Below are 25,863 nucleotides of genomic sequence, written 5' to 3'. Positions count from 1 at the left end.
TTTCCCTTTTTAAAAATGGGGGTTATGTTCTACCACAAGTTGTTATGAACTGTCTTGCCTGTGGCAGAGGCTAAGGGGTGATTCAGTTGCAGCTCACAAATACTTGAATTACAAAGGTGCTGGGGTTGGTCTCTTGTCAGCACTCTCAGATGACATAACAAGAAGCAACAGCCACAGCTACATACTGCAGCTTGGGAGGTTGAAGTTGGGTGTTCAGAAGAGTCCTTCCTTTCCTTACCCAGTAGAGCACAGGATCTGTCCCCCTTTGTATCCTTAGGTGGGGTTAACAGGACAGAAAGAAAAGAGTGATGGAGTGTACTAAGCTCAAGAAAGGACCACTGACCTGGCATTCTCGATAGGTTCTACAAGAAACTCACTATCAATTTCTGTTACAAAAACAAACAATATGCATTTTCTCCCCAAAAGAAGCATGCATCTTTACATGTTGCAAGACTGATGTACACAATGCTGTATTTGGCTAGTGAAACAACAGAGAATAAAAACTAAAACACCGCACAGAGTATAACGATACAGAGCAGGGGAAAAAAGCGAGCCCCAACACTCAAAAAAGCATGGTTTCGTACCTTGAGGGGGTTCATTAGTAAATTTGATAGAGGACTGTAAAAGATTAATGGGAAAGTCTGGGTGAGCCTCTGTAGTGATCCAGGTCCTGAAACCTTCACTCATAGATTCTGTTGTTGTGATGGTGTCCATTAATTCACTAAGAAACTCCAAGCCAAGGTGGCAGTTCTGTAGAAGGAGCCATCCTCCATCTTGCATGCATTGATTTAACAGGCGCCTTGCATGGACTTCCTGGCCCTGACCCATTGAAATGGCATAACAGGGAATGTTCTGGAAGGAAAAAATAAAGTTTCTTTTATATATAGTCCTTTAGAATGTTCATACACATGACATATTGCTTCTGTAGGTCCATGTATAGCAACATTGTGCCACAAAGAAAACCACTAATATCAATGGAGACTGATTATACTAAAACAGAGTAAACAAAAAAGCAAAACCCTCCAAGTTGCTCTTCCACCTGCTGAAAGAAAACTACACTCACTGGACCTAATCTTTTATTTGCAGGTTTGACAAAGTCAATGGGGTAAGACAACTGAAACATTTTCCCTTCCTTTTCCCCACTCTTCCAAATAAAGCAAGACATACACACAGCAATGTAGCTGCCCCTATTCTTTTCCCTATGTGGACTATCTTGAGATGGACAGATATTAAGGGTCCACATAATAATTAGTGTACAGAGTAAAGCCAACAATTTTGTTGTCTTTTTACTGTCTGAACATATTTATTTCATCTAATAGAGAACTGTCAAGGAAGCAGGCAAGACACAAAAGATTGGTTCACATTAAGTCATTCCTTAGCAAATAGCCTCTATTGTTAATTGGCAGCTGTGGAGCCACCAATTCAGAGAGTCCTAGTTTGGTGATCTACTAGCTCTAGCTAGTTGTCTAGTGGTTAGTTTTCTGGATTCAGAAGAGTCAAAGCTCAGAAATGCAAACACAAGAATTCTGGAAATTTATGGAGTTTTTCCTCCAGAGTCCATGGGAGAAGAAAGCCAGTTGTTCTGAAAAACAGAAGATGATACAAGGGGATTTTAAAAAAAACTCATCTGACTAGGTTGTGATCAGGTTCATACAAGCCTGTAAGTAACATGCAGGCAGACCCCCTCTTGCTTATTTTTCCTACTACCCTTGTTCTTATTAAGTAGTCCCCTGGCTTAGGTTGGCTGCCTGACTCCTACCAGGGAAAACCAGAATTATCAAACCCAATTGAGCATATTATTCTATATAAACGTTGAAGGCAAGACTTAGTTTCATGGACAATTTCATGTTCAAGATCTACAGTTGATCATCCCTCATGCTGTGAGCGATGAGCTGCACAAAGACTTAGCAATCTGAGTATATCTTCAGCTAGCTGAGAGCTACAAAGGTTAATCTTAAGATTTCCTGCTACTGGGACTCTCTCAATGAAATAAAAAAGAAGGAAGTTATCCAGTCCTAAACAGTGTGGATGAGGCTGCCCTACTTTTGCAGGAGAAAAAGTTTAAGCATATGGACACAAGTTGTGCTGGGTCATTTGGCCTTAGGGTCAGAGAACAGGCCCTGATCTGATTTTACTGAACAGTATAAATACAGCTGCTGTATATGACCCTCCACATCCTGGCAAAAGATTTAAGGAGAAAAGAATGCCAAAGGTAAGAAAGCAGTTAAATCCTGCTCTCAGGTCAGTAACGCCTGAAATTGCAGCTAAAATAAGCAAAGCTAAATAGCCTGTGAAGTTGGCTATGTGCTGGAGGAGCAAAAACTTTACCTTTTCTAAGATGTATCTGAGTACAGTTAGCACTCCCATAAGTCAAAGACTATGACTACCCCTGCAGAGTGCATAAATATTCAGCTGGTACATTATTCCCTAACAAAGCATCTGCTCATAATTTGCTCTTCTCAGCAATATTACCTCTCAAATGTACAATCATTAAATGTTATAGAAACATCAAGGCAAGGAAAAAATATTTTTCACTGTGGACTGTCCTCATTTATTCCTTCTGAAAGAGCTCTATCAAAATGCCAGTCTACAGAATGCTTCCTTCAATAGTGAGTCATACCAATATATTTGTGTCATCTTAATACATCACTATCCAGATGAAAATACTGTCATTTTAGTCACTACAGTGGCCCTGACAGTTCTATTGGTAGTTCTGTGCATCATTCCCTGAAAGAAGAAACTACCTCTACAAGAATAAAAATATCTGGTTTTAATGAAGTCAAAGTGCTATGCATAATGAACTTCATTTCAATTCAGGAAGTTAAATTTTCACTTGAACTTCAAATGAAAGTAAAGGGGGTAGAAATCCAACTAGTTTTAAGATAGAACTTGCTTAGTTTATAAACAAGTTTATATAGCTCTGTAGTCAGAGATAATATTTCAAATTTTTTGGGAGAAGGTCATCTGAACAACTAAATTTTAGAGTTAAATAAAATAAATAAAAAATAAATTCTGGTCACAAATTTGAACATTTCCAATGGCAGATAATTGTACAATTTCTTGACAAACTAGTAAAATAAATACAAAGTCCTTTTACAAATGTTTCTGAAAACTGTAAATGATTTCTAGATACTTTTTTTTTTCAAAAACTATAGAACTACTGAAGTGCTCCTCCAGCCCCACAATATTAATATACATTTTCACTTAAAAAAAGAGGGTTTTTTGCTTGTAGTTTGGTTTGCAGAATCTGGATGGCTTTTGTAAATTTGAAAGGTTTCTACATGCTGTGTGGTAAGACCTTTACTTCAAGAGGTCATACAAGAACTTTACAGTTGAACATTACAGTTAATTTTACATTTACAGTTGACATTACAATTGAACTGCGGGTTATGACAGCCTATCTGATGTTGCCTTGTTCATAAACCATTTGTGAATAAACAAAGCAATCCCTTTAGCTCTTTTCCAACCTCACTTTCTATTTTTCTATACATTTCCTTAAAGCATGAAAACATATTAAAACTTCCCACTGATCTTTCGATGTCCCTTCCAACCCCTAACATTCTGTGATTCTGTGATTCTGTGATTCTGTGAATATACTTTCAGAATGACAGCAAAACCTGCTGTCTTTTAACAGTCACAATTATATCTAAACTTTCTAATTAATAAGCTAAAGAGATTTGTGGGTGCTTCTCTCTTTTGCAAGTCTTAGTGCATACCAAAATTCTGCACCTCTAAATAAAGATGCATTGTAACAGGGAGGAAAATTTATGTAGATCTGCTTTGAATAACTTCTTCATGGGAAAATTATATTTGCATCTACATTGTGAACCACAAAACAGGAAGCACAGAGTGCCTTAAAGTGATACTATGCTGTAAGAAATGTTGAACACCTCCACCAAGTGAACTGATTGAATGGTGGTATCTTAAAATTAATTTCTCTTGTCACCATATTTATGATTTTTTTTTCTGTATTTTCCTATAATCGTTATTACTGTCAGCTCCTACAGTGAATGCGGCACGGTGTAAACCACATATATTGCTTTGTTCTCTCTAAGTAATGGATTATCATAGTCTGCTGGATAAAGACAGAGGGCTCATTGGAATCAAACAACTGGAAAAGTAAGAATGTAACACTTCCATTTCCTCAGTAAACGCATTTTGGCTACTGGTCCAAAATTAACTTCCAGAGAACACAGGTATCAACATAAATATCATAATTCGAACTTTTATAGAATGTGGAAATACCATCTCTAGTTCAAAGGATGGTTTTAAATGTCTTTATCAGCTCTAGCAAACTCAGTTTAGGAGGATACCTTTGATTTTGCAAGACGTTCTATATTTTCAGTGGGGTCAGACCCCACTGACAAAAAGCATGTCAAAGGTGTTCGACAGTCACTTTCTGTCCACATGGCTTCCATTTCAAGAATAAATCCTTCTGCATATTTCCCCCCAAGAGATTCTGCAATGTAGTGTCGAGCCTAAAAAAAAGAAATTACTAGAAATACGTAACTTTATTTTTTTTATTTATCATTTATCACTAATGTGGAATTTACCAACACCTACATTGGAAGGTAATGACTTTCAAAACTTTAATTTTCAACTTTGGTGTAACAAATGCTACAGTCCACAGGAGGCAACCATTGACATTCTCAGATAGCAAACTTCAAAGAAAAGAAATAATTCTGTTCGCACAATAGCCATACTGTGAACATTGTTGCCAGAGGATGCTAAATGGGGTTTTTTTTAAAGAACTAAAGAAATCTATGCAGAATAGATCCACTGTCAGCTCTGAGGACAGCCCAGATATTGCCTCTAATTACTGGCTGCTAAAGCTTGATGGATAGCCAAACAAAAGAGCTGCTCTATACCAGCCCCATTCTTAGCTCCTCTAGGCATGTGTGGTTGACACTGTCTCTTACAGCATAGCAGATTAGACAGATCTTTCATCTGACCCAGTTACAATCTTCCATATATTTGTTGGAACTTCAAACAAATTCTCCTGTCCAGCAGTTATCCAATTCAAGTTTCTTACACTGAATATCTATTTCTGCAAAACACAAACACAGCTGAGACTTTATCCTTAAAGGTCAAACCTTTCCTTTGTCTCTATTGTCCTTTTTTTCACAGGCATTTTCTAAAAGGACTTCTAAAGCTATCCTGGTGTATGAAACGCTTTTTTGACTGTAAGTAAACAGTTTCTCTGCTATTTTAGTGCACCTGTCATCAAAGTGAACTATTCTCTTTCCACTTCTTCTGTGAAAAAATTCCACTTCTGATTCGCCAGAAGAATGCAACTGCTTTACAAGTTTCATGACTCCAATTTAGAAGTGCCACACAAAAAGAATATGTATTCTTATGGCTCCAACACTATTTATTTCATGCTTTGCAATGTCCTTTCTAATTCATTGCAACTAAATAAATTAAAATTTCTTTCACATATATTTATTATCAGGATTTCAATATCTGATTTTCAAAATAGCTCACTCTGCAACAAATAGCAGGAAAACAAATTCAGAGAACGTAAGTTTGGAACTAGCAGTTCTATGGGAGATGCCACATGACATAACCATTGTACAAAAGCACATCTTACTTGGGCAACAGTATGATCAGGGCACCAGCTACGGACAAGGAGCAGTTTACGGAATTGGTCCAGTAAGCTGTCATACCCATCAGGAATAACAGCTTTTTCAGGTGCTTCTTCATCAAACCAAGCTTTCCAAGACTTCTCATTCCTAACAACTTGCACCAGAAGTTGATTAAAAGGGTACAAGCTGGATAACTGCACAAGATTGAGCCATGTCATGTCAAGGATCCATTTTTTTGGCTTTGGTTGCACAGAATTCAGATCCAAACTGGCACCTCCTGCAAAGTGAAAAGTATTATCGAGGAAAACAACCATTGTTAAAATGACAACTAATAAAAAGTATTTATTTCTATAATTTAGGGAGTTTAAATCTTTGTAAACCGTGACACATAGACATAGAATTTGCATTGAAGAGTCAATTAACAAGATCTACTGGGGAAGTGGTCTCAGTGCCTCCCAAAGCTGATATCCCAGTAATTTTTGTGCTGCTTTTTTTCTCCATCTGTAGAGCTGAAATAAACTTGTCTGCCTAAAAGGATACTCGAACTCAAGTCTTCAGACCAGATACAGAAAGGACCCATGGTTATTCCAATCTCTGTTCACCTAGACTACCAAATAAGAAAGCACATGGTGCATCCATTTCCAGGGCTGTCTAACTTCAACAGCCTCTTAGCTTAACCACCAGTCCAGCGTCATGCCCATTTGCAACTCCAGAACAGCTGAGTCACAGCTGAGCATTAACTCCTTGTTTGCAAAGCAAACTAGACTATTTGGATGGTAAGTACCTGACTCATCTTATCCTGGTACCTGATTTTACTTATCATATCTTGGACAGTGGGGTCCACCCCCATAAAATTTTGTAAACTTTACTAAAATTGTTCTTTGTCTGTGTGTCTGAGTATTGACATGCAGTGATGGCACAATGCAATGCAATATAACAACGTTTCACAACATGGAACAGATTTCCACTTTTTTTATACTGACACTTAAATGTGGCACAAAGTCCTCCTGCATTCACATGCCTGCTCACCAGCTATCAAAAGAGATGTTGCTGACTGTCTCCAAGTTCACAGACATAGGTATGTGGCAACTCAAAAAAGAGGCACACAGGAGAAAACTGTAGAGTCTCTAACAAAGTAATGGACTTTATTTTTCTGTTTTGCAATGTAAAACAGTTAAATATCCTAATCTAAGCACTATTTTGATAATAAATAAACTATATTGCTCTTGTTTTGGAAAATCTGTCTCGGAATACCTTCTTGGGTTATATAAGCTTTCATTCACCAGTTAAAAAACATTAGATCCACTGAATACAACAGATTGTTAGTGCAAGCACTGCAAAATTTGGCAGTTCACAGACATATGTAAACAGGAACATTTTTAGAGAAATTACCTTTGATCAGTGTCTCAAACTCAGCATGTGAAATTTTCTTGGCCTGCAAGTCAATCTTCAGTGCCAGAAGCAACGTAAACAGAAATCTGTGATTTTCATACAGCCCTCGAACTGTGTACTTGAAGACTTCATAGGTGAGATGCTCGATTACATAAACTACCCTTTTTGCTGTGATCTGAGATTTCTGAGATCTTTCCACTGATAGGTCAAAAATGCCAAGGTACTGCCGTAAGGATGTTTGGTACATGACATTAACCAAGCTCATTTCCACAATTAGGAAATAAAGGATGCTACCACGACCAGCAACAGGACGATACTCTTCACGTGCAGTATTGATTTTCACCTCTGTCTCCGCTGCTATGTTTAATTTTTCACTGACCTTAAAATTAATGGAAAAGACCACAAAGATTAAGTCATGTTAGTTGTGGTTTATACTGCACAAGCAAAATGAAAAGGTCCTGATTGAGATCACAATGGTATTTTTAGTCAAGCTTCGCTTCCCTCTGTCAGTGTTTCAACACAGACATTGTGTCTTCATGTGTTCAAACACCAAGCACAAAAAAATTATACTGTTTCTAGTATTTATTTGTTAAGAAGTCAGATGTTATATAACAGCTCTGAATGGAAAAAACAAAAACAGAAATAAAATCTGTCTACAAATAATTTTAAAATTACAATTACGAAATGTATCTTCAATGCATTCAAAATTCACCTCTTCTGCTGTTGTTTTAGTGATTCTTAGGACTTCTACCAGAGACTCATCTTCAACCAAAGAGCCCTCTGTACTTGTTAGACGAAGGAGCAGATTATCTTCAAGCTCCTGCATTTTCCTCTTGTTAGATGTCACTTCTTCCATCAGTTTAACTCTTTCTGCCTCCAGTTCCTGTATTCAGAAATTTTCCTTAGAATATTTAAGATTATTTCAAAGGATGATTACTTATAATGACACAGAAAAACGTTACTTCATGCATGATAGATCAGAGGATTTACTGCTTTTTCTATAAAATATAGAAATATTACATACTATTATATACTTATACTATAATTCATATGTATACTGCATTTATTTGATTAATGTAGCATACTGAGGAGTGAAAACACACCAGAATTACCAGGAAAAGCTTCCTCATAGTAAGATGCATAAAGCGCTAAAGGTAGTTTCCAATGGGAAGTGATAAAAGCCACATTACATTAAGTACTTAAAGCAGACAAACTACTGAAAGATGTATTCTATGGATGGATTTTACATTGTTAGGGAAGTTGACTGGATTATCTTTTCCATTTCTAATTTCTATGATTCTGTGACTTATACACTCCTCTACTGCTTACAAAATAGGAAATGTTACAATTATTATCTCTATCATATGAAATTTTTATGCTATTTCTATAAAACAGACAACGGCAAGGGAAAAATGACAAAGTCAACACAATGCCGAGTGAAATGAGGCATCCATACTACACACTCCAACACAGCTCAGGGATACCCTTGCTGGCTACCTTTATTTAATCAATCAAGTCAAGCTTCCTCTAAGAAAAGCATAGTTAATAATACCAGTCTACCTACACCGTGACTTAAATTTATTTTCATTCTTGTCAACATGCCAAATTAGAGAAAAAGGAGATGCACAGAGCTACGCAGTACAAGAGAGGCTCCCTGTATTTCAGAGACCAAGTGACACATTTCTTTACTCTCACAAACCTCTTATATGGAAACCTGTTTGTAATATATTCTAGAATGTAGCTCTATGGAAACTACAAATATCTGCATCCCAAAAAAGAATGACTTAAGCATCAGTCATTCATCTTAAAATTTTCTGCATTTTCATAGAATCAGTGAATCATAGAATGCATTTGGGTGGAAGGGACCTTCAAAGGTCATCTAGTCCAACCCCCCTGCAGTGAGCAGGGACATCTTTACTAGACCAGGTTGCTCAGAGCCTCATCAAGCCTGACCTTGAATACCTCCAGGGATGGGGCCTCCACTGCCTCTCTGGGCAACCTGTTCCAATGATCTATTGAAGAACTTTTTCCTAATATCCAACCTAAATATACCCTTTTCTAGTTTAAAACCATTACCCCTTGTCCTATTGCTACCTGCCCTTGTGAACAGTTCTTCCCCAGCTTTCTTACAGGCACCTTTCAGGTACTGGAAGGCTGCTTTAAGGTCCCCCCTGAGCCTTCTCTTCTCCAGGCTGAACAACCCCAACTCTCTCAGCCTCTCTTCATAGGAGACATGCTCCAGCCTTTTGATTATTTTTGTGGCCCTCCTCTGGACACACTCCAACAGGTACATGTCCTTCTTGTTTTGAGGTCTCCAAAACTGGACGCAGTATTCCAGGTGAGGTCTCACTAGATCAAAGTGGAGGGGCAGAATCACCTCTCTCTACTCGCTGGCCACACTTCTTTCGATGCAGCCCAGGATATGGTTGGCTTTCTGGGCTGCAGATGCACATCTGTGGCTCATGTCCAGCTTTTTATTCACTACTACGCCCAAGTCCTTTTCCTCAGGGCTGCTTTCCAGCACATCATCTCCTAGCCTGTATCGATAATAAGGATTGTTCTGTCCCAGGTAAAGAACCCTGCACTTGGCCTTGTTGAACCTCATGACGTTCACCTGGGCCCACTTCTCCAGCCTGTCCAGGTCCCTCTGGATAGCATCCCATCCCAGCTTTCTTTACCATTAACACAAAAACGATTAGAATTACACAAAAGGAGTAGTTCTACAGAATACTCAAACATGCATTTAAGTACATGCTTAAATTCTGCTTAAGGACATGCTTGGTTTAATAACAGGATCCTCACCCATTCTATTTGTAAGCCTGTAAAGTGTATCTTTCAGAAAATTAGCAAATATACCAGATGCCAGGCTTCTATTTGCAAGAGGATTTCACAACCACATTTGTAACATAAAAAATAGCTGTTCTGAAGACAAATAGTGGCAGCAACTTCATTATCAAAGTACAAAAAGATGTTGATAATTTTTTTTTCCATATAGTTCATATAGTAGAGCAACAAAAGGAGGACTAAGGAGAATCTCCATCTTTTATTGGATGCAGGGGGAAAGACAGTGACAAAGTATGAGGGAAAGTCTGAGGTACTTAATGCCTTCTTTGCCTTAGTCTTTAGTAGTAAGACCAGTTGTTGTCTGGACACCCAGCCCCCTGAGCTGGAAGACAGGGACAGGGAGCAGAATGAAGAACCCATAATCCAAGGGGAAATGGTCAGGGACCTGCTACACCACTTAGACACACACAAATCTATGGGGAAAGATGGGATCCACCCAAGGGCACTGAGGGAGCTGGCAGAAGTGCTTACCAAGCACTTTTAATCATTTATCAGCAGTCCTGGCTAACTGGAGAGGCCCCAGTGGACTGGAAGTTAGCAAAAATGACACCCATCTACAAGAAGGGTCGGAAAGAGGATCCAGGGAACTACAGGCCTGTCAGTCTGACCTCAGTGCTGGGTAAGGTTATAGAGCAGATCATCTTGAGTGCTATCACACAGCGCATACAGGCCACAACCATGCAATCAGGCCCAGTCAGCATGAGTTTATGAAAGGTAGGTCCTGCTTGACTAATCTCCTTCTATGACAAGGTGACCCACTTAGTGGATGAGGGAAAGGTTGTGGATGTGGTGTACCTAGACTTTAGTAAAGCCTTGGACACCATTTCCCACAGCATTCTCCTGCAGAAACTGTCTGCCCATGGCTTGGATGGGCATCCTCTTTGCTGGGTAAAAAACTAGTTGGATGGCTGAGCCCAAAGAGTTGTGGTGGATGGAGTTAAATCCAGTTGGTAGCCAGTTATGAGCAGTGTTCCCCAGGACTCAGTATTGGGGACAGCTCTGTTTAATGTCTTTATCAATGATCTGGATGAAGGGATCGAGTGCACCCTCAGTAAATCTGCAGACAACACCAAGCTGGGTGGGAGTGTTGAACTGCTGGAGGTTAGGAAGGCTCTACAGAGGGACTGATGGACTTGGGTATGAGGTTCAACAAGGCTAAGTGCTGGGTCACCCCATGCAATGCTACAGGCTTGGGGAAGAGGGGCTCTGGAAAGCTGCCCATCAGAAAAGGACTTGGGTGTATTGGTCAACAGCCGTCTGAACATGAGCCAGCAGTGTGCCCAGGTGGCCAAGAAGGCCAACAGCATCCTGGCCTGTATCAGAAATAGTGTGGCCAGCAGGACCAGGGAAGTGATTTTGCCCCTGTACTCAGCACTGGTGAGGCCACACCTTGAGTACTGTGTTCAGTTTTGGGCCCCTCACCACAAGAAAGACATTGAGTTGCTGGAGTGTGTGAAAAGCAGCATAATAAAGTTGGTGAAGGGTCTAGACCACAAATCTTACAAGAAGTGTCTGAGGGAAATGGGGTTGTTCAGTCTGTAGAAAAGGAGACTGAGGGGACACCTTATCACTCCCTACAACTAGCTAGTAGGAGGTTGTAGCAAGGTGGGTGTTGGTCTCTCCTTCCAGGTAACAAATGACAGGACAAGAAGAAATGACCTCCAGTTGCACCAGGGGAGGTTTAGGTTGAATATTAGGAAAAATTTATTCACCGAAAGGGTTTTCAAGCATTGGAACAGGCTGCTCAGGGAAGTGCTGGAGTCACCATCCCTGGAGGTATTTAAAAGAAACGTAGATGTGGTGCTTAGGGACATGGTTTAGTGTCAGACTTGGCAGTGCTAGGTTAACAGTTAGACTTGATGATCTTAAAGGTCTTTTCCAACCAAAACAATTCTATGATTCCATGATTCTATAAAGGAGCAACCTTTAAAGCTGAGAAGAATAAACACTTCTTTGCTCACGTATTTCATTGATCACTATAGTGATCTTTAGAATGTCTTCGTTCCTTTAATCTACTACTTTAGCTCAGTGATAACAAACTTGTCTTCTTGCTTGTAATAGAAAACCTGTTCTTCAGATTCTCTATTCATGTTCTCTCTTTGAACTAAATTAATCAGATCTCCATTGGCTTTGGCTATCTAGACCAGGACATTCATCTTTTATTGAGACAGAAGAGACAGAACAACCATGATTTCTTCATATCTGCTAAAGGGAAGTTCAGTAAATGTTGATCACCTGCAACCACGTCCTTGGACAGCAAGTAGTGTTGATACTAACCAACTACCCTTGTAGCTCTCTTCAGCTGATACACAACACTGGATGAATACTTTTCAGTGGCTAGACACAAAATGCAGTCTAGGTGTTGCTACATACATTCAATATGAATTCTCTAACAGTTTTGTCCAGGAAAAAAACACAGAGCAAGGCTATCTGAGTGTGGGGAGATGAAATTTATATGTAGGTCATGAGAATCCAATTTCACTTGGTTTAAACCTTTGTCTCCCATCAGATGTAAGTTAGTCAGGATAGTCCCAGACGCTCCTGCTGATGTTGTTTGATTTTGCCTACATAAACATACATCTACTGGATTAAAAGTTTTGAATCCCTAGCATTTGTCCCACTCTGCTAACGGATAGCTTTTCCTCAATACCTGCTATTGTAGCTTTTCAATTTTTCATTTAACAATTCACAGGAAGTTTAGGTATAACAATAACTTCCCAGCCTTTTGTTGTGACTGTCAGACTGAAGGAAGGGCACTTATATTCCAGTCCTTACTTCAGCAAATGCTTGTTTGACCAAAGTGGAAAGGTGTTGGCTGGAGAAAGTGAAAGCACCGCTAAAATACATTGGTTAGAACATGCTTTGGGAAGTCAAAGATGGAGGAATGAATTCCCTTAGGTAGGGAACCACTTTCACATGAGTAAGACTATCTGAGTTACTTACTGAAATCCAAACCTTAATTTTTGTTACTTTTTTCACACAGACATAATTATGAAATATTCTCTTTGCAATAAATAAATCATTCAATTTGATGTGAATTACAACTTCGGTGCTTTCACTTTAATAAGAAAGGAAGAAAATATTTCATTTTAGTGTAATTGTACCATAACATTCATATGTTTATTGGTATGACTGCCACAGTAAAAAATTCACCTTTGTCCCCAGTGCCTCTGATGAATTGAATCCCAAGTTTTTGGATAACCAGGCTGTTAAATTAGATCACACAAAAAGAAATAGGAATGATCTAGGAATTAAATTATTGTCGATGAGGTCTCAGAATTGATAGTATGAAATAAAACTCCTGAAAAACACCTGAGAGAGGATTTTCTTCCTTATACTTGCTTCCATATAATCAATGGAAATTTTAGTAAGAGCAGAGTCAAGTCGGTGTTCAGGGCTCCTTAAAAATCTCTCATCTCCTTGCACTAGAGCCTAGCTGGCAAAAGTATTTCGAGTTCATAAGCATTTTTTCATGTAATTCAAATTAAGTTTAATTTTAAAAAGAAATTCAGGAATAAAAGAGGTTTCTCACTGAACAAGGAGCCTTTGCTATATATGAAGGAATAAAGATGCTTTATGTATGTCATGTATATGCCTGTGATGTATTTTTAATGAATAATTTTCTTTCTTCTCTTTCCAAAGCTAGATCTTAAAATAAATGTTTAGGTCCCTCCATTCAATTAAAAACCAGATCCACATGGTCTTTCAGTAAATGCACAAATCCCTAAACATTCATTCACATTTTTGTTCTTGCATTTGATTTCAGCCAAGACATTTAATATATCCACTTACGGTGCAGATATTGAACAAGCCTTCCCTCTATATAAATATTGTAAGCTACTAGATACCTGTTTTTCTGTGAGGATGACACGGCCAAGGAGTTGATCTTCCAGCCCTTTCACAGTAACAGTGAAGTCAATCACAGTTGTTCTTGCACTAATTTCTGGAGTATAGGCAGGATTAGCCAATTTTGTTGTAATGTAAAGTGTAAACCCCTTAATCAGATCTACCTCCTTGTCACCTACTTTCACCTGAAAATAAAATATATTACTCAGTTTTCAAAAGTTGAATTCAGAAAAACAGTTATTTTACCCAGTGAAAAATAAATTAACCCTTTTTTTACATTTTCATTTACACTTTTTAAACTTTCTGCTTAAGTGCTAAGAAAAATCCAGCCCCATGATTTCACCACTTATCTTTCTAAGTGCTGCAAAGGTGTGAATCTTGGCATTACCCAACTACCAGATACCCGGCATCTGTCCTTTTTTTTTTTTTTTTTATTTTCACGTTCAGAATTTGTCTTACTTTGTGTGCTGAACCAGATTTTATGAAATTTTTTTCTAAGATGTTATCTAGAACAGGATCAAGTTCTTCTCCAACATCTTCAATTAACAGAGGTCGGCCAAGGGACAGACAATCTTCTATATGACTTCTGAAGAACTTGTGGTTCATAGCTGTAACCTAGGAAGATCGGTTCACAATATAGCATGTATTTGCAAGTACATGGAAAACAGTATAAAATCTATTGCAATTTTCAAAAATTAAACTAATTCTTGGTATCTATACAAATGATTACACTTTAGGGGCCAATACTGGCCTCTGCTGAAATAAATAGAAGTTTTGCTTTAAGCAAAGAATAGGAGATCACACTTTTTTATTGTTATTTATTTATTTACTTATCTACATATCTACCTAACCACTGTAGTATGTTAATACCTTTTAAATATTAATAGATTTATGCTCAGATGACTAATATGAAGTAGGGAAATATTTATAGGGTTCAGACAGGGAACCACTGTTACATAGGAGGCCTTGTCTCACATCAGATACTTAATTTCCAATTCAGTTCCCATTTCACAATCTAAAGTCTTAAAATTGTTGAAAATCACATAGACTCTGTTTCATTTATTCAAATTTAAATTTCATGTAGGTCTTTGAGATGATAATTGAATAGCCTTTCCAGACATCTGTTAAGCCATGGTTTTGGGGTGGGTTTTCTTACCAGAAAAACCCCTAGAATAGACATGTTTTTAAAATAAATTGTCTTTCAGGCAGTTATCTTTGAAAAAAGTTATTATTAAAATATCTAAAGGCATATTGCACAGTCTGAAAACAGTATATTATTTAAAAACTAATATTATGTTCCACCACTCCACACTTTTAGCTTTGTTATAATGTAAGCATTTGTGTATCCACCAAAACAGCAGGTTGCCTACATTTTTAGTCTACATGAAACTGAGAAATGAAGTTAGTGCCTTACTGACCAACAATATAACCCTAAAAAGATCATAGAAAATGACAATATCCCAGATTTAAAGGCATAATCTAAACACTTTGGTATTTAGAGTCTTGACATAAGTCTGTTCCTCCTGGATTTACAAGGGGAGAACCCAGAGTATTCTAACACAGCCGACACCTGAGCCAGGATGTCTAAAAGCCCTGACTGAAATTTCATCAGGAAAGTTTCCTCTGCATTTAGAGGCTGCATCTGTGTGTATTCAAAACCGCGTAAGTTTTGAGACTACTTAGCAGCTCAGTAGTTAAGCCCCATCAGGATTCACAAATTTCATAGGCTGGATATTCACATATACTGACCACAAGGCAAGCCTGGTAGACATTCTTCTCTGCCTCATCAGTCAAATGCTATCATCACTTAGAGGGTATAAACAGTGGGGAAAGAGGAAACGGTATTTTAACCTACATGTCCCAGTCCCTGCTTTGGTGAGTACATGGTATAAGATCCTTATGCAATTACTGGACCAGGGAATGGAACCTGTGTGTTTGCAGTCCCCTTCTGCAGGCTGCGTGCTGGCACCTGGAGGGCAGGCAATACAGACTCAGTGCCAATTAAGGAATGGAACCGAAATTGCAGCTTGGAGGACACTTTATGTGGGAAAAGGCTACAGCATGGCAGAAAGAGTCAGTTTAGGTCTCTAACTGAAGGAAATTCACTGTTGCCACTCTTGAGCTCAGCTTGGCAGCTCTTTGAAATCCTGAATAGGAGATGCAAGTCTCTGTTGTTTCCTGTTGGTTACTCACAGTAGTTTTTCTTGATCCAATTTGTGGGGACCAAAGTAAGGACTGATGAAATTTAAAGGAAGCCATGTTATCTACTGTAAGACAGTAGATTTCACACAGTGACAAAATGCCTAAATTCCTCTGTGAATACAACTCATATGTTTTAGGAGAGCTTTTCATCATGTTTTTAATCAAGGCATCCATTTTTCTAAGATCTTCGAATGTTGTACATTATTTTTCTGTCTCTTCTCAGTCAATGCTTAACATTTCTAGCTGTGTTTCTACACCATTTTTTGAGCACATTCATCTTACCAGAAACTGGTTTTGGTGTGGGATTGAATGCTGGGCCTTTCTTAACAGTGCTAGGAAATACAGATCTAGGTCAAGCTCCAGAAAGTTAAGCGTTTAGCTAATGACATCACCATGATGTCATCAGCTCTCTGGATGTCACCATCCTTACCTTCATTCTCACTTTCTTTTTCTTATCCATCACTCTTATTTTGAGTGAAGATAGTATACCATGGTATTCATGTGATAATCAATAGTTGTACAATAGATTTGACTTATTAACAAGTAACTCTTTAGTATCATGCTCAGTCTGTCCTGAAAATATACCATGTGTTGAGATCTTTATCATAACCCATCTTATCCTTACTGGTGATACAAAGCATGGAGGGTAGGCTGATTACAAGGGGGAAAAAAAAAAGAAAGTCTTGAATTAAATAGAAGACCCAGATCCCAAACAGGATGCACTGCTAAATAGAGAGTGAGAAGACTGGATAAATTAAGCAATAAATCTTTTTATCACATGCATTTAATCATCAGGGTGCAGCCTAAATTTGGACTTTGCATTTGATATGCCTCAAATATCACTAGATTTGCCTTCAACCTCAGGTCACCAGTCTTTTACCAGTTCCTCCATTTTTTTTGTGCCCTATTTTCCTCTTAAAATGCTTACCTAAAATGTTATTGCCATACAGCACCACCTACCTCATCCTGTCTGGTCTTAATTTTGCAAGTCAGTTACTTCCCTTTATGCTTCTCTTTATCTATGACAAGTAATTAAAAGATTCATCATAAAAATACATATGGCATAACATATAATTCCAACTTTCTCTTGAAACTGTCTTTCTGGGAGATGACAAAGCAGTATAAGCTATTTCACCCTGATACAGACAGGACACAGATTTCGCGCCATCTTGTTTTAATTTCTGCCCAAGTGTATACAATTAACATCAGATTTCAATGGCCAAAGTATGATGACAGAAAAAAATAGTTTGCATTGCTAACTATGATGTGAAATGACACACACATTAAAAAATATTAAATGAACTATTTACCTGGAGTCCATTATTCTTTTCCTTATTTTTAATCCAGATCTTTCCTTGACCTTGTGGATCAATCAGCAAAGGATACCTAGATGCTTTTGTGACAATGATGCCATTCTGAATTGAAAGATCATCATTCGGAAGACCCTGGAGGTTCCATTCACTCACTGTAGCATTGTCCACAAGTATACCAGTAAGGTTCATTTCCTAATAGAAAATACGTTATTACAAAATTAGTACCAGTTACAGTAGTTATACTAAAATGTTTGGTGGAAGGTTTTTCTTCTTATTCTGATCATAATGCACGATAGAATGTATTTCATAGTTACTGTTTATTGTTTCCTTTCTTTAAAGTTCAGTGCCTAAATAATTGAAGTTAGGCAATAATGAAAGTGAACTCAGTTGAGGCTTTGATGTCCATCAAAGAGTGTCAGAGAAACTCTGAAGCCAGTTCAATATCTAATGACAAGCTGATTTTGGTATCAGCAAACTCTTCTCTTGCTAGTTCAGGAGGAAGGGTTGTCTTAGTCACAAGAGCTTCCTCCTGCTGTAAAGCTGTAAAGTCCCCTCCAAATATGTATATGAATACAGGATGGCTTGTGGGAGACTTAGAGAAGAAAGAGGAGATGTACTATGGATCAAAAACCATGAATTATCATGGAAAGTTATTGTTGCTATGGTCAGAACTCTTCCCAGCTCATATATTCTCCTAAAGTTTGATTTGCACACATCGACCAACCTGCTTTATTTTATTCACTATGAACAGTGACTGGGCCTCGCAAGAATGTGTATGTGGAGAAAACAGCGCCTAAAATTACAAACCAAGATCTCCAAATTAGCAAAGTAGTTTAACAATGATGTGAGTTTAAAAAGAATAAAATTGAAGGGGTTTTTTAAAAATTTGCTACTTACATTTTTCACTCAGTAATTCCTATTTTTAGCTTTTTCTACACACAACCTGTTTAAAAAGAAAGAGCCTGCAACTCCTGCAAAAATAATGTAATTCAGCATCTGAAGCATAAAGCAAAATTTCAAATACTGTGAGACTTGTGATACAATTGTGAGAGTTAGTGACACCAGTGGTTGCAAGACTCAAAAGCTTTTTTATCCCTTTGATTTTTTTACTACTCTGATTATTGAAGAATCTGAATGAAGCAACACAAACCATTCTCAGAAGACAGAGAAACTTTAAGAGTCCAAGTTCCACTTGTGAAAAGGACAGTAAAGCATTTAATAGCCAAAATTTTTGGCACTTGGAAACTAAAAACATATTTAGCTCCTTAAGCAGACTGACTAGAGTCTAAACAGCTTTGATTTTTTTCCTACTGCAGCAGGAAGTATCAGTCACTATGCAACTCTGAAACTTTGCTAATTTAAGTACCTAACTACACAGATAGATAGCTAATTTTAAACAGGTCTCTTTAAATTGTTACGCCTAAATGACTCATACACCCACAATCAGGTAGTCTGTGACAAAGTAAGGCAGATGTCAAGCCTTTTGCGTGAACTGCAAAGCTGCTTTCTTTCCTATGGTGTGAAGTATCAAGAGACACCCATATGCTGCCTTTTATGAGTACTTAATTCACTGGAAAAAATTAAAACTCTCTACCATACACTATCATTGAAATAATAATCCTGTCTTTAATTGCAGCTGTCTAAAGAGAATGGTAATTGCAGTTTGAAACTCATTAATTCCAGTGTTCTGTGTCTAACTTGTCCATATATATATATATTAAAAAAAAACCCCAAAACCCATAGAAACTACCAAAAGTATTCCTCAAATTTTGAAGGATGCAGCTAAGTAGTAATGTGGTCAGAACAACCAGAGGCAGAATTTAATTCTTTATGTCTTCCTTTCTAAGGACATTATACATCCAAGTTAAGCAGCTTTTAAGAACATTTTATACACCAAATTTAAGAAAGAGCCTCCCTGGGATGAATGTACGTAGGATAACTCCTATACCCCACTGGTGAAGAATCTTGCCTGAGACTACACTGCTACTGGTACTTTATTAATAAATCCATCTTGGCCTTACATATTACTTATCATTAGGAGCTTTCAAAGAGCTTTCCTGGGCAAGACAGAATCATTCATCTTTGTAAGTCATAGCATAAATTGGGCTGGGCTGTGAAGTTCACTTTTTCAGGTCAAGGTTAATCAGTGTTATAAGAAGTATTATGCACCACCTTGCGGGGGTGGGGGGGGTAAGAAGTCTTGCCCGCCACGTGGGGGGGGGGGGGGGGGGGGGGGGGGAAGAAAAAAAAAAGAAAAGATTCACAAGTAACTTCTAGGATATAAAACAGTATGACAAACCTCTCGTGGCAAAGCCCAGAGAAGTTGTGGATGCCCCCTCCATGGAAGTGTTAAAGCCAGGTTGTATGACACTTTGAGGGGCCTGGCCTAGTGGAAGATGTCCCTGCCATGGCAGAGGGATTGGAACTAGATGATCTTTAAGGTCCCTTCCAACCCATACTATTCTGTGATTCTATTATTCTAATGTAGATTTTAAGTCAAATCCTCCAAGAACCCGAAAAGAAGATGCATCAGGGATGCTAATCTACCTTCAGCTGTTTCACAAGGGTACAGCCACAGCTGTACACAGGTTGCTCACTTGCTCCTAGCACTATCCAGCAGCATCTGCTCTGTCAAAACCTTTGACAGCTGAGGACAGGAGCCATTTGGGCTTAATGCTTCCACTCCTGTACTGAGAGTAAGAGAGACTCCCTGAACTATTTCTCCAGCCTTTACTGCTGGAGAAAACATATCGAGGTATTCACAAAACCAAATGGAAGGTAACATGGACAATTATTCACAAAGACAGTTTTGATTATTATGGCCTAAATTCTGCCTTCAGCATGAATATATCTTTCAGGTGCAAGGAAGAATATTAGACAGTCATGGAATAAGAACAAGGCAACTGCTGGTCATGATCAAAGCCTAGACACCAGAACAGCTGCCAGGTCCGGCACTCCTTAGGCAGATAGACAGTGGTAGAAGGAAAGAACAAGATTCATGTAAAGGAACCTGCCCTGTATCATAGTCCCAGCATGCAAGTTGTTCACTTTAGTAAAGGTAGTATATGATATGGCAGGGAACTGAAGCTCCATGATGGGACTGTAGCTCTGCTGCCTTTTAGGCCACCTCTGCCCGCACAGACTTAGGCCTATTGAAGAGAAGCTGTAATGTCAGACTCGCTGAGAGTGGCCTCACTGGGGACAAATATACATGGATTTAAGAGCTTAGACTTGAGCAAACTGAAGTGTTGTAAACAAAGCTTTACAAAATCCAGGTTTTGTTTAACTTAACTTAATCACTTCAACAAGACACTTGAAATTAAACTACATTAAATGGTGTGGGTACACAGCAGAGGCTATGACAGGAGGGTATTAACAATACATGGAGGCGCAGAGGTGGTATTTTATGGTTTAAAATGTGCAATGGTCTATTCTACAATTGGATGTAAGAATACTTCTAGCTCAATCAAGAACTAATCAAGCTACACTAAGAATAAAAGTGTGAAGCTTTAAAAAGGAAAATCTGTTTAGTTCCATTTTACAGATATTTTCCAGCAAATACAGATTACTAAAATGCTGTACTTAAGTAATCCTAAATGAAAAAGACGGAAATTTTTATTCCTAACCCAGTTTGTTGTGTTCAAAATTTAATACATTAAGAACAGCAGGTTAAAGAAATTATGATCTAATATGTCAGAAATACAAGATATATGAAAAATCTTTCATTCAATTTCGCTCTTTATATTCTAGACTTCAGTTCAGAGTGAAAAGTCTGTATCTAGAGAAAGAGTAGATTTTTAGTGGCAGCACATGAGACTGTAGGTGGTAAAAGGGGAAGTAGGGTAAATCTCGATGGGTCCCTGGGAGTTGGTTTGGGCATAACTCCCATCCAACCTGGAAGCCACAGACCATTTCCCCACCTTCACGCTACCCTGTGGGCCTAACTTGGTTGCTGCTGCTTCAAAGACTGCCTGGAAAACTATAGGGGCACAGTAATACCAGTTGTGGGGTGGAATTCTCAACCACATCTTCACAAGTTATTCTGTGCAAGGGGATAATCTAAAATGCTGAGGGAGACAGTCACAACTGGTTTGTTCTTCAATACACATTATTTTCAACTTTCAGTAAATGCTTGATGCGGCTGATTTGTTTGACTTTATGACTGAAATTATGGACACAGCATGGCATTTGCAAAAAAACACCAACAATGGGGGAAAACTGTGACTACATGATAGAATCCCTTATGGTAAGGTAAATCTATTCTAAGCTGGTAAATTTTACTTTGTTTCCCATATTATACAATTTCCTCCCAGGGAAGCTGGCCTCAGACAGCATCTCTCTCATATTTGCCAGAGTGATGGTTTATATACCAATCTTGCAATGCATGACAGTATAAAGAGGATCTTAAAACATTTTTTTTAGAAGCTCCACTGTCAACTGTTCAGATTTTTTATTTCTTAAAAATTTGATGGAATGTGACAGCCTGTAAATAATCTTCCAGTTATTACTTTTATGGAATGGAATGCTCTGAACACTATTTTTCTGCAAGGCAAAGAGTAAGGTCAGGACAGAGCATGGAGACTTACATTACTGTATGGAATCTTGCTGTTGTCCATCTCTTTCTTCCACAATTGGAGCAGCAAATTCCTGTACTCCTGATTGAAAGGTCCAGAGTAAGAGAGAAATCCAGTGGCCAGAAGAACATTCCCCACTAAATTAATAATTTGATTTTGAAAGTTTTTGCTGCTTGCTGTCCAACGAAGCTGTATGTAAAATATTATAAAGAAGGTAGATTAAGCAGGCACAAAACTAATGTGAACATCTAATTTAAGAATGTATCTCTTTCTGGTAAATAATTACTCTTCAAACCAGGAGTATTTTTGGCTTTTAATTAATTCTTTTCAGAAGTAGAAGTTTGCTTGGAAGAGAAAGCAACCACCTGACCAAGTGGAGAAAAATTCATTTTTGCCAGCAAGCTGGCCAAACTGGTAAGAAGTGCTTTAAAGAAGGAACAAAGCAGGATGAAGAGGATGACCAACAACCATGTGAGGAAGTGGAGGACTAGGTTGGCAAATAAAATATGTGGGGGGATATAAATCATAGGGACCTTGTAACCCATAAAACAGGGCTAATGAAGGACCACCTCAAGCATATCCACATAAACAAAGAAGTGCCTACCAGACAGAATGATGGGGACAGTTTTTATACTGTTTCTGGGAAATTAGCACACAGCTGGGCACCTCTCTGAAGTGCTTGTACACTAATGAGCACACCAGGGAGAATAAACAAGGAATCACAGGTCTGCATGCAGTTGCAGAGGCATGATCTCATAGTGATCATGGGACCATGGTGAGAAGGCTTCCACAACTGGAGTGCTGCAACAGGTATATACAGGATTATTAGGAAGGACAGGCTGAGAAGGTGAGGAAGGGAGTTTTCTTTTATGTGAGAAAGCAGCTGGAATGCATGAAGCTCTCTGCATCTGAGACTCTGGGGTAGACAAAGAGCCAGTTGAGAGCTTCTTGGTTAGGAACAGAGGGCAGACCAACATGGGTGATGTTGTGTGTGTCTGTTACAGACAATGTGATCGGGAAGAAGTAGATGAGGTCTTTTGCAGACAATGGGAAGAAACCTTGCATTCATAGGCCCTGGTCTACGTGGGGGACTTTAATCACTGGCATCTTCTGGAGGGACAACACAGCAAGACACAAGCAATCTAGTAGGTTTTAAGGAATGCCCTGACAAAAATTTCTTAGCACAGGTAACCAAGGTTATAATAAGGGAAGGCAGTTTGCTGAACCTCAGACTTGCGAAGAAGAAATAACTGGTCAGGGATGTAAAAGCTGGGAGCAGCCTTGGCTGAGAGAATTGAGATTGTTTAGCCTTGAGAACAGACAGCTCAGGGGGAATTCTATCAATGTGTAGAAATACCTAATGGGAGGGTGTAAAGATGATGGTGCCAGACTCTTCAGTGGTACCCAGTGAAAGAACAAGGGGCAATAAGCACAAATTGAAATACAAGAAATTCCAATTAAACACACAAAAAAACTTTTTCACAGTGACAGTGGTCAAGGACTGGAATAGGTTTCCAAGAGAGGTTGTGGAGTCTCCATCTTTGGAGATATTCAAAACCCAACTGGACAATGCCTTGAGCAACCTGCTCTACTTGACCTTGCTTTTGAGCAAGGGAGTTTGGGTTAGATGATCTCCAGAGGTCCTTTTCAATCTCAGTTATTCCATGATTCTGTGATTTTCTGAATAATATTTTTGAGTTTTACTTATTCCTTTCTCTCCATATTTCTGTGCCCCTCTAATCACTCTGCATGCAATCTTGGTCAGGACTTACATGTTTTAAATTTAGAAAATACACATTTAACCCAGTGTCAATTTTACCCAAGGCTCCATGTGCCCCATATATTTTATTTTTTTGTCTGAATTTTCAAAAGTAGAATGGAATGACTGGTCTTACAAGGCCTCATAGCACAAGGCTTCAGAAAACCCACAATAAGGCACTGTAAGTTCCTATTTTGGTGTTGCTCTTAAATTTAGAAATTAACTGAAAAATATGATGAAGCATCTAACATTTTTGACTGATATATTTTGAAGTACAGCTATGCAAACAAATGCTGAAGTTCTGGCCTCACAGGATGCAATTATTGAAGTCAAAGCTCTCGTCAATTTTGACTCTGTGTGAAATCAACCAAGGAATTATCAAAGCAAATAATCAGATGACAAAAAAGAGTATCCTGCTTCCTCTGGAAACCTTCAGGATGAAGTCAGAAAAATCTGCATAGGAAAGGTAAATTTCAAGCTCAGTGCAGAGGATAAAGATTAGCCTATAATTCTGTAAAAGGCTCTAATAGAAATCTGAACTTCAAATATAATTCAGGAAATCAGTCAAGCCTCAAATTCCTATTCTTGTATAGTTGGTGAGAAAAGAAGAGTAATCCTTCTTATAAATATTTTAGTGCAATTATTTAGGTTAAGCCTAATTCCTCTTCTTACTAAATCTAAAAGGAATTGGGCTCCTTGGCTATATCTGAACTTTATCCCAATACGAGTCAAAAGATATGACATAAAGAAGAATTAAGTTAACACAAGAAATTGTTTTACTTTGTTAGCTACATTAAGTTCAAATAAAACACATACATATAACTAAAATAAAGTGTCAACTGATATTGAGATGTCTCCATGCCTTGAATTTCTTGAGCACTGCTAATGATCATTATGGAGTATTCCCAAAACTGAGCACCTATGTCATGCTGGAAAACTACTCATATGTGCTAGTACCTTTTCTCCACCTAATCCTTCAATCAGTGCTGTGGCATTTTTCATCTTCCTTCTGCATGCCTCAGCATCATCAAGTAAGGCTTGCTTCTCCTTCATAGCAGTATCATACATGGCCTGTACTTGATCCAGTTCCATTTGCTTCTCATCCAGCTGAATCTGTGCATTATTCAGTTCTATTTGGGCAGCTGCAAGTCTTCCCTCTTGCAAGGCTAAATTTGCCTACAAACATTTAAAAGTAAAGAACAGTTAATACTTAGTATTTGGTAAGAAAATTTACATTAATTTAATTGCACATATTGTACTGTATTGGGTACTTTTTAAAGCAATACATGTTTAAGATAACAGCAGTTTTTCCTTTTCTACTTTTCAACCTAAAACTGGAACACAAGCATAAGATTAATGTTATTCAATACAATCTTAAAATGTTTTAATAATATTTTCAGAATGATCTATTGGTCACACAATGATAAATTATTTGAAATCACAATACACTTGAAATAGTTGTATACTAGATATATAAGGCAATCCATACAATGTTTTCTGTAATATATTTTCAGTACAAAAGAAAATTGATATTATAAAATAATAATAATGGAAACTAATCTTCTCTCTTTTCCCATCAATTACTTCTACAATAAAAATATAAAAACCACATTTTATTGCTCCTCTGGAAACTAAAACTCTAGCTACTTCTCTCACATCTTTATAGAAATTTGAATAATGAGTTGTCAGTTATTTAAATGTGGCTTCTTAACTTGCAGATTTCTAATGGGTGGGGAAGGGGAAGTATTCTGTGAATTCAGCATGTGTTTCCAAATACATGTTTGCAAAGGATTAGAGACTGACAAAGTTCTTATGAAATTCACACTTACAGATAAAGGTTGCTTCCATTTATTCTGAATATTTAAAACACTTGTTTAAATGTCATGTATCATCTTATTTCTTCTGCTGTAAGAGTTATAAAGATGGAAACCAAGAATCTGTAAAAACTGCTTTATTACAAGTATGAAACTTGACACTCACATTACATCACACCAGAAGAGAAACAGCACAAGGAACCCCTGGAGTGGCTCTTAGTAAACAGTATAACCATGGATTGGGTTTTCACATTAGATTTTCTCTAAAAAATACATATTGAGTTCTTATCAAAACATGCTAAAACCAGCAAATTCTTCCTGCTTTGCATAGTAAAAACACACACAAAAAAGAGAGGAGCCAAAATCATATTTTGAGATGTAGGCATGATAAAAAATGCAGCATGAAGTCCGGTGGATTTCAAAAGATAGGTCTGTGAGCAGGGAATTAAAGAAGCATATATGTACTAATCAATAAAGTAGTGCTTTCTGAGTTACACATATAGAGAATAGCACCAGCAGCAAAAATATTTATAA

The 25,863-nt window shown here is 38.0% G+C and overlaps 1 protein-coding gene across 1 annotated transcript in view; it reads right to left on the bottom strand.

Annotated features, from left to right (window-relative positions):
* Positions 1–584: 584 nt before the first annotated feature.
* Positions 585–25,863, bottom strand: part of LOC104520109 (dynein heavy chain 5, axonemal) — a gene marked incomplete at both ends in the record, with an annotated part of 43,736 nt that continues 18,457 nt past the window's right edge. Inside the window, 10 exons of the mRNA XM_010168858.2 lie at positions 585–852; positions 4,314–4,478; positions 5,591–5,862; positions 6,978–7,356; positions 7,690–7,860; positions 13,670–13,852; positions 14,127–14,282; positions 17,180–17,374; positions 21,769–21,945; positions 24,473–24,691. Of these exons, the coding sequence (XP_010167160.2) occupies positions 585–852; positions 4,314–4,478; positions 5,591–5,862; positions 6,978–7,356; positions 7,690–7,860; positions 13,670–13,852; positions 14,127–14,282; positions 17,180–17,374; positions 21,769–21,945; positions 24,473–24,691 (2,185 nt within the window). The remainder of the gene's footprint in view (positions 853–4,313; positions 4,479–5,590; positions 5,863–6,977; positions 7,357–7,689; positions 7,861–13,669; positions 13,853–14,126; positions 14,283–17,179; positions 17,375–21,768; positions 21,946–24,472; positions 24,692–25,863) is intronic.

The sequence above is a fragment of the Antrostomus carolinensis genome, unplaced genomic scaffold (assembly GCF_000700745.2).
Source record: "Antrostomus carolinensis isolate BGI_N321 unplaced genomic scaffold, ASM70074v2 scaffold7035, whole genome shotgun sequence".
Classification (NCBI taxonomy): domain Eukaryota; kingdom Metazoa; phylum Chordata; class Aves; order Caprimulgiformes; family Caprimulgidae; genus Antrostomus; species Antrostomus carolinensis.
Note: the sequence above shows the minus strand (reverse complement) of the source record. Positions and strands in the feature narration are given on the sequence as shown.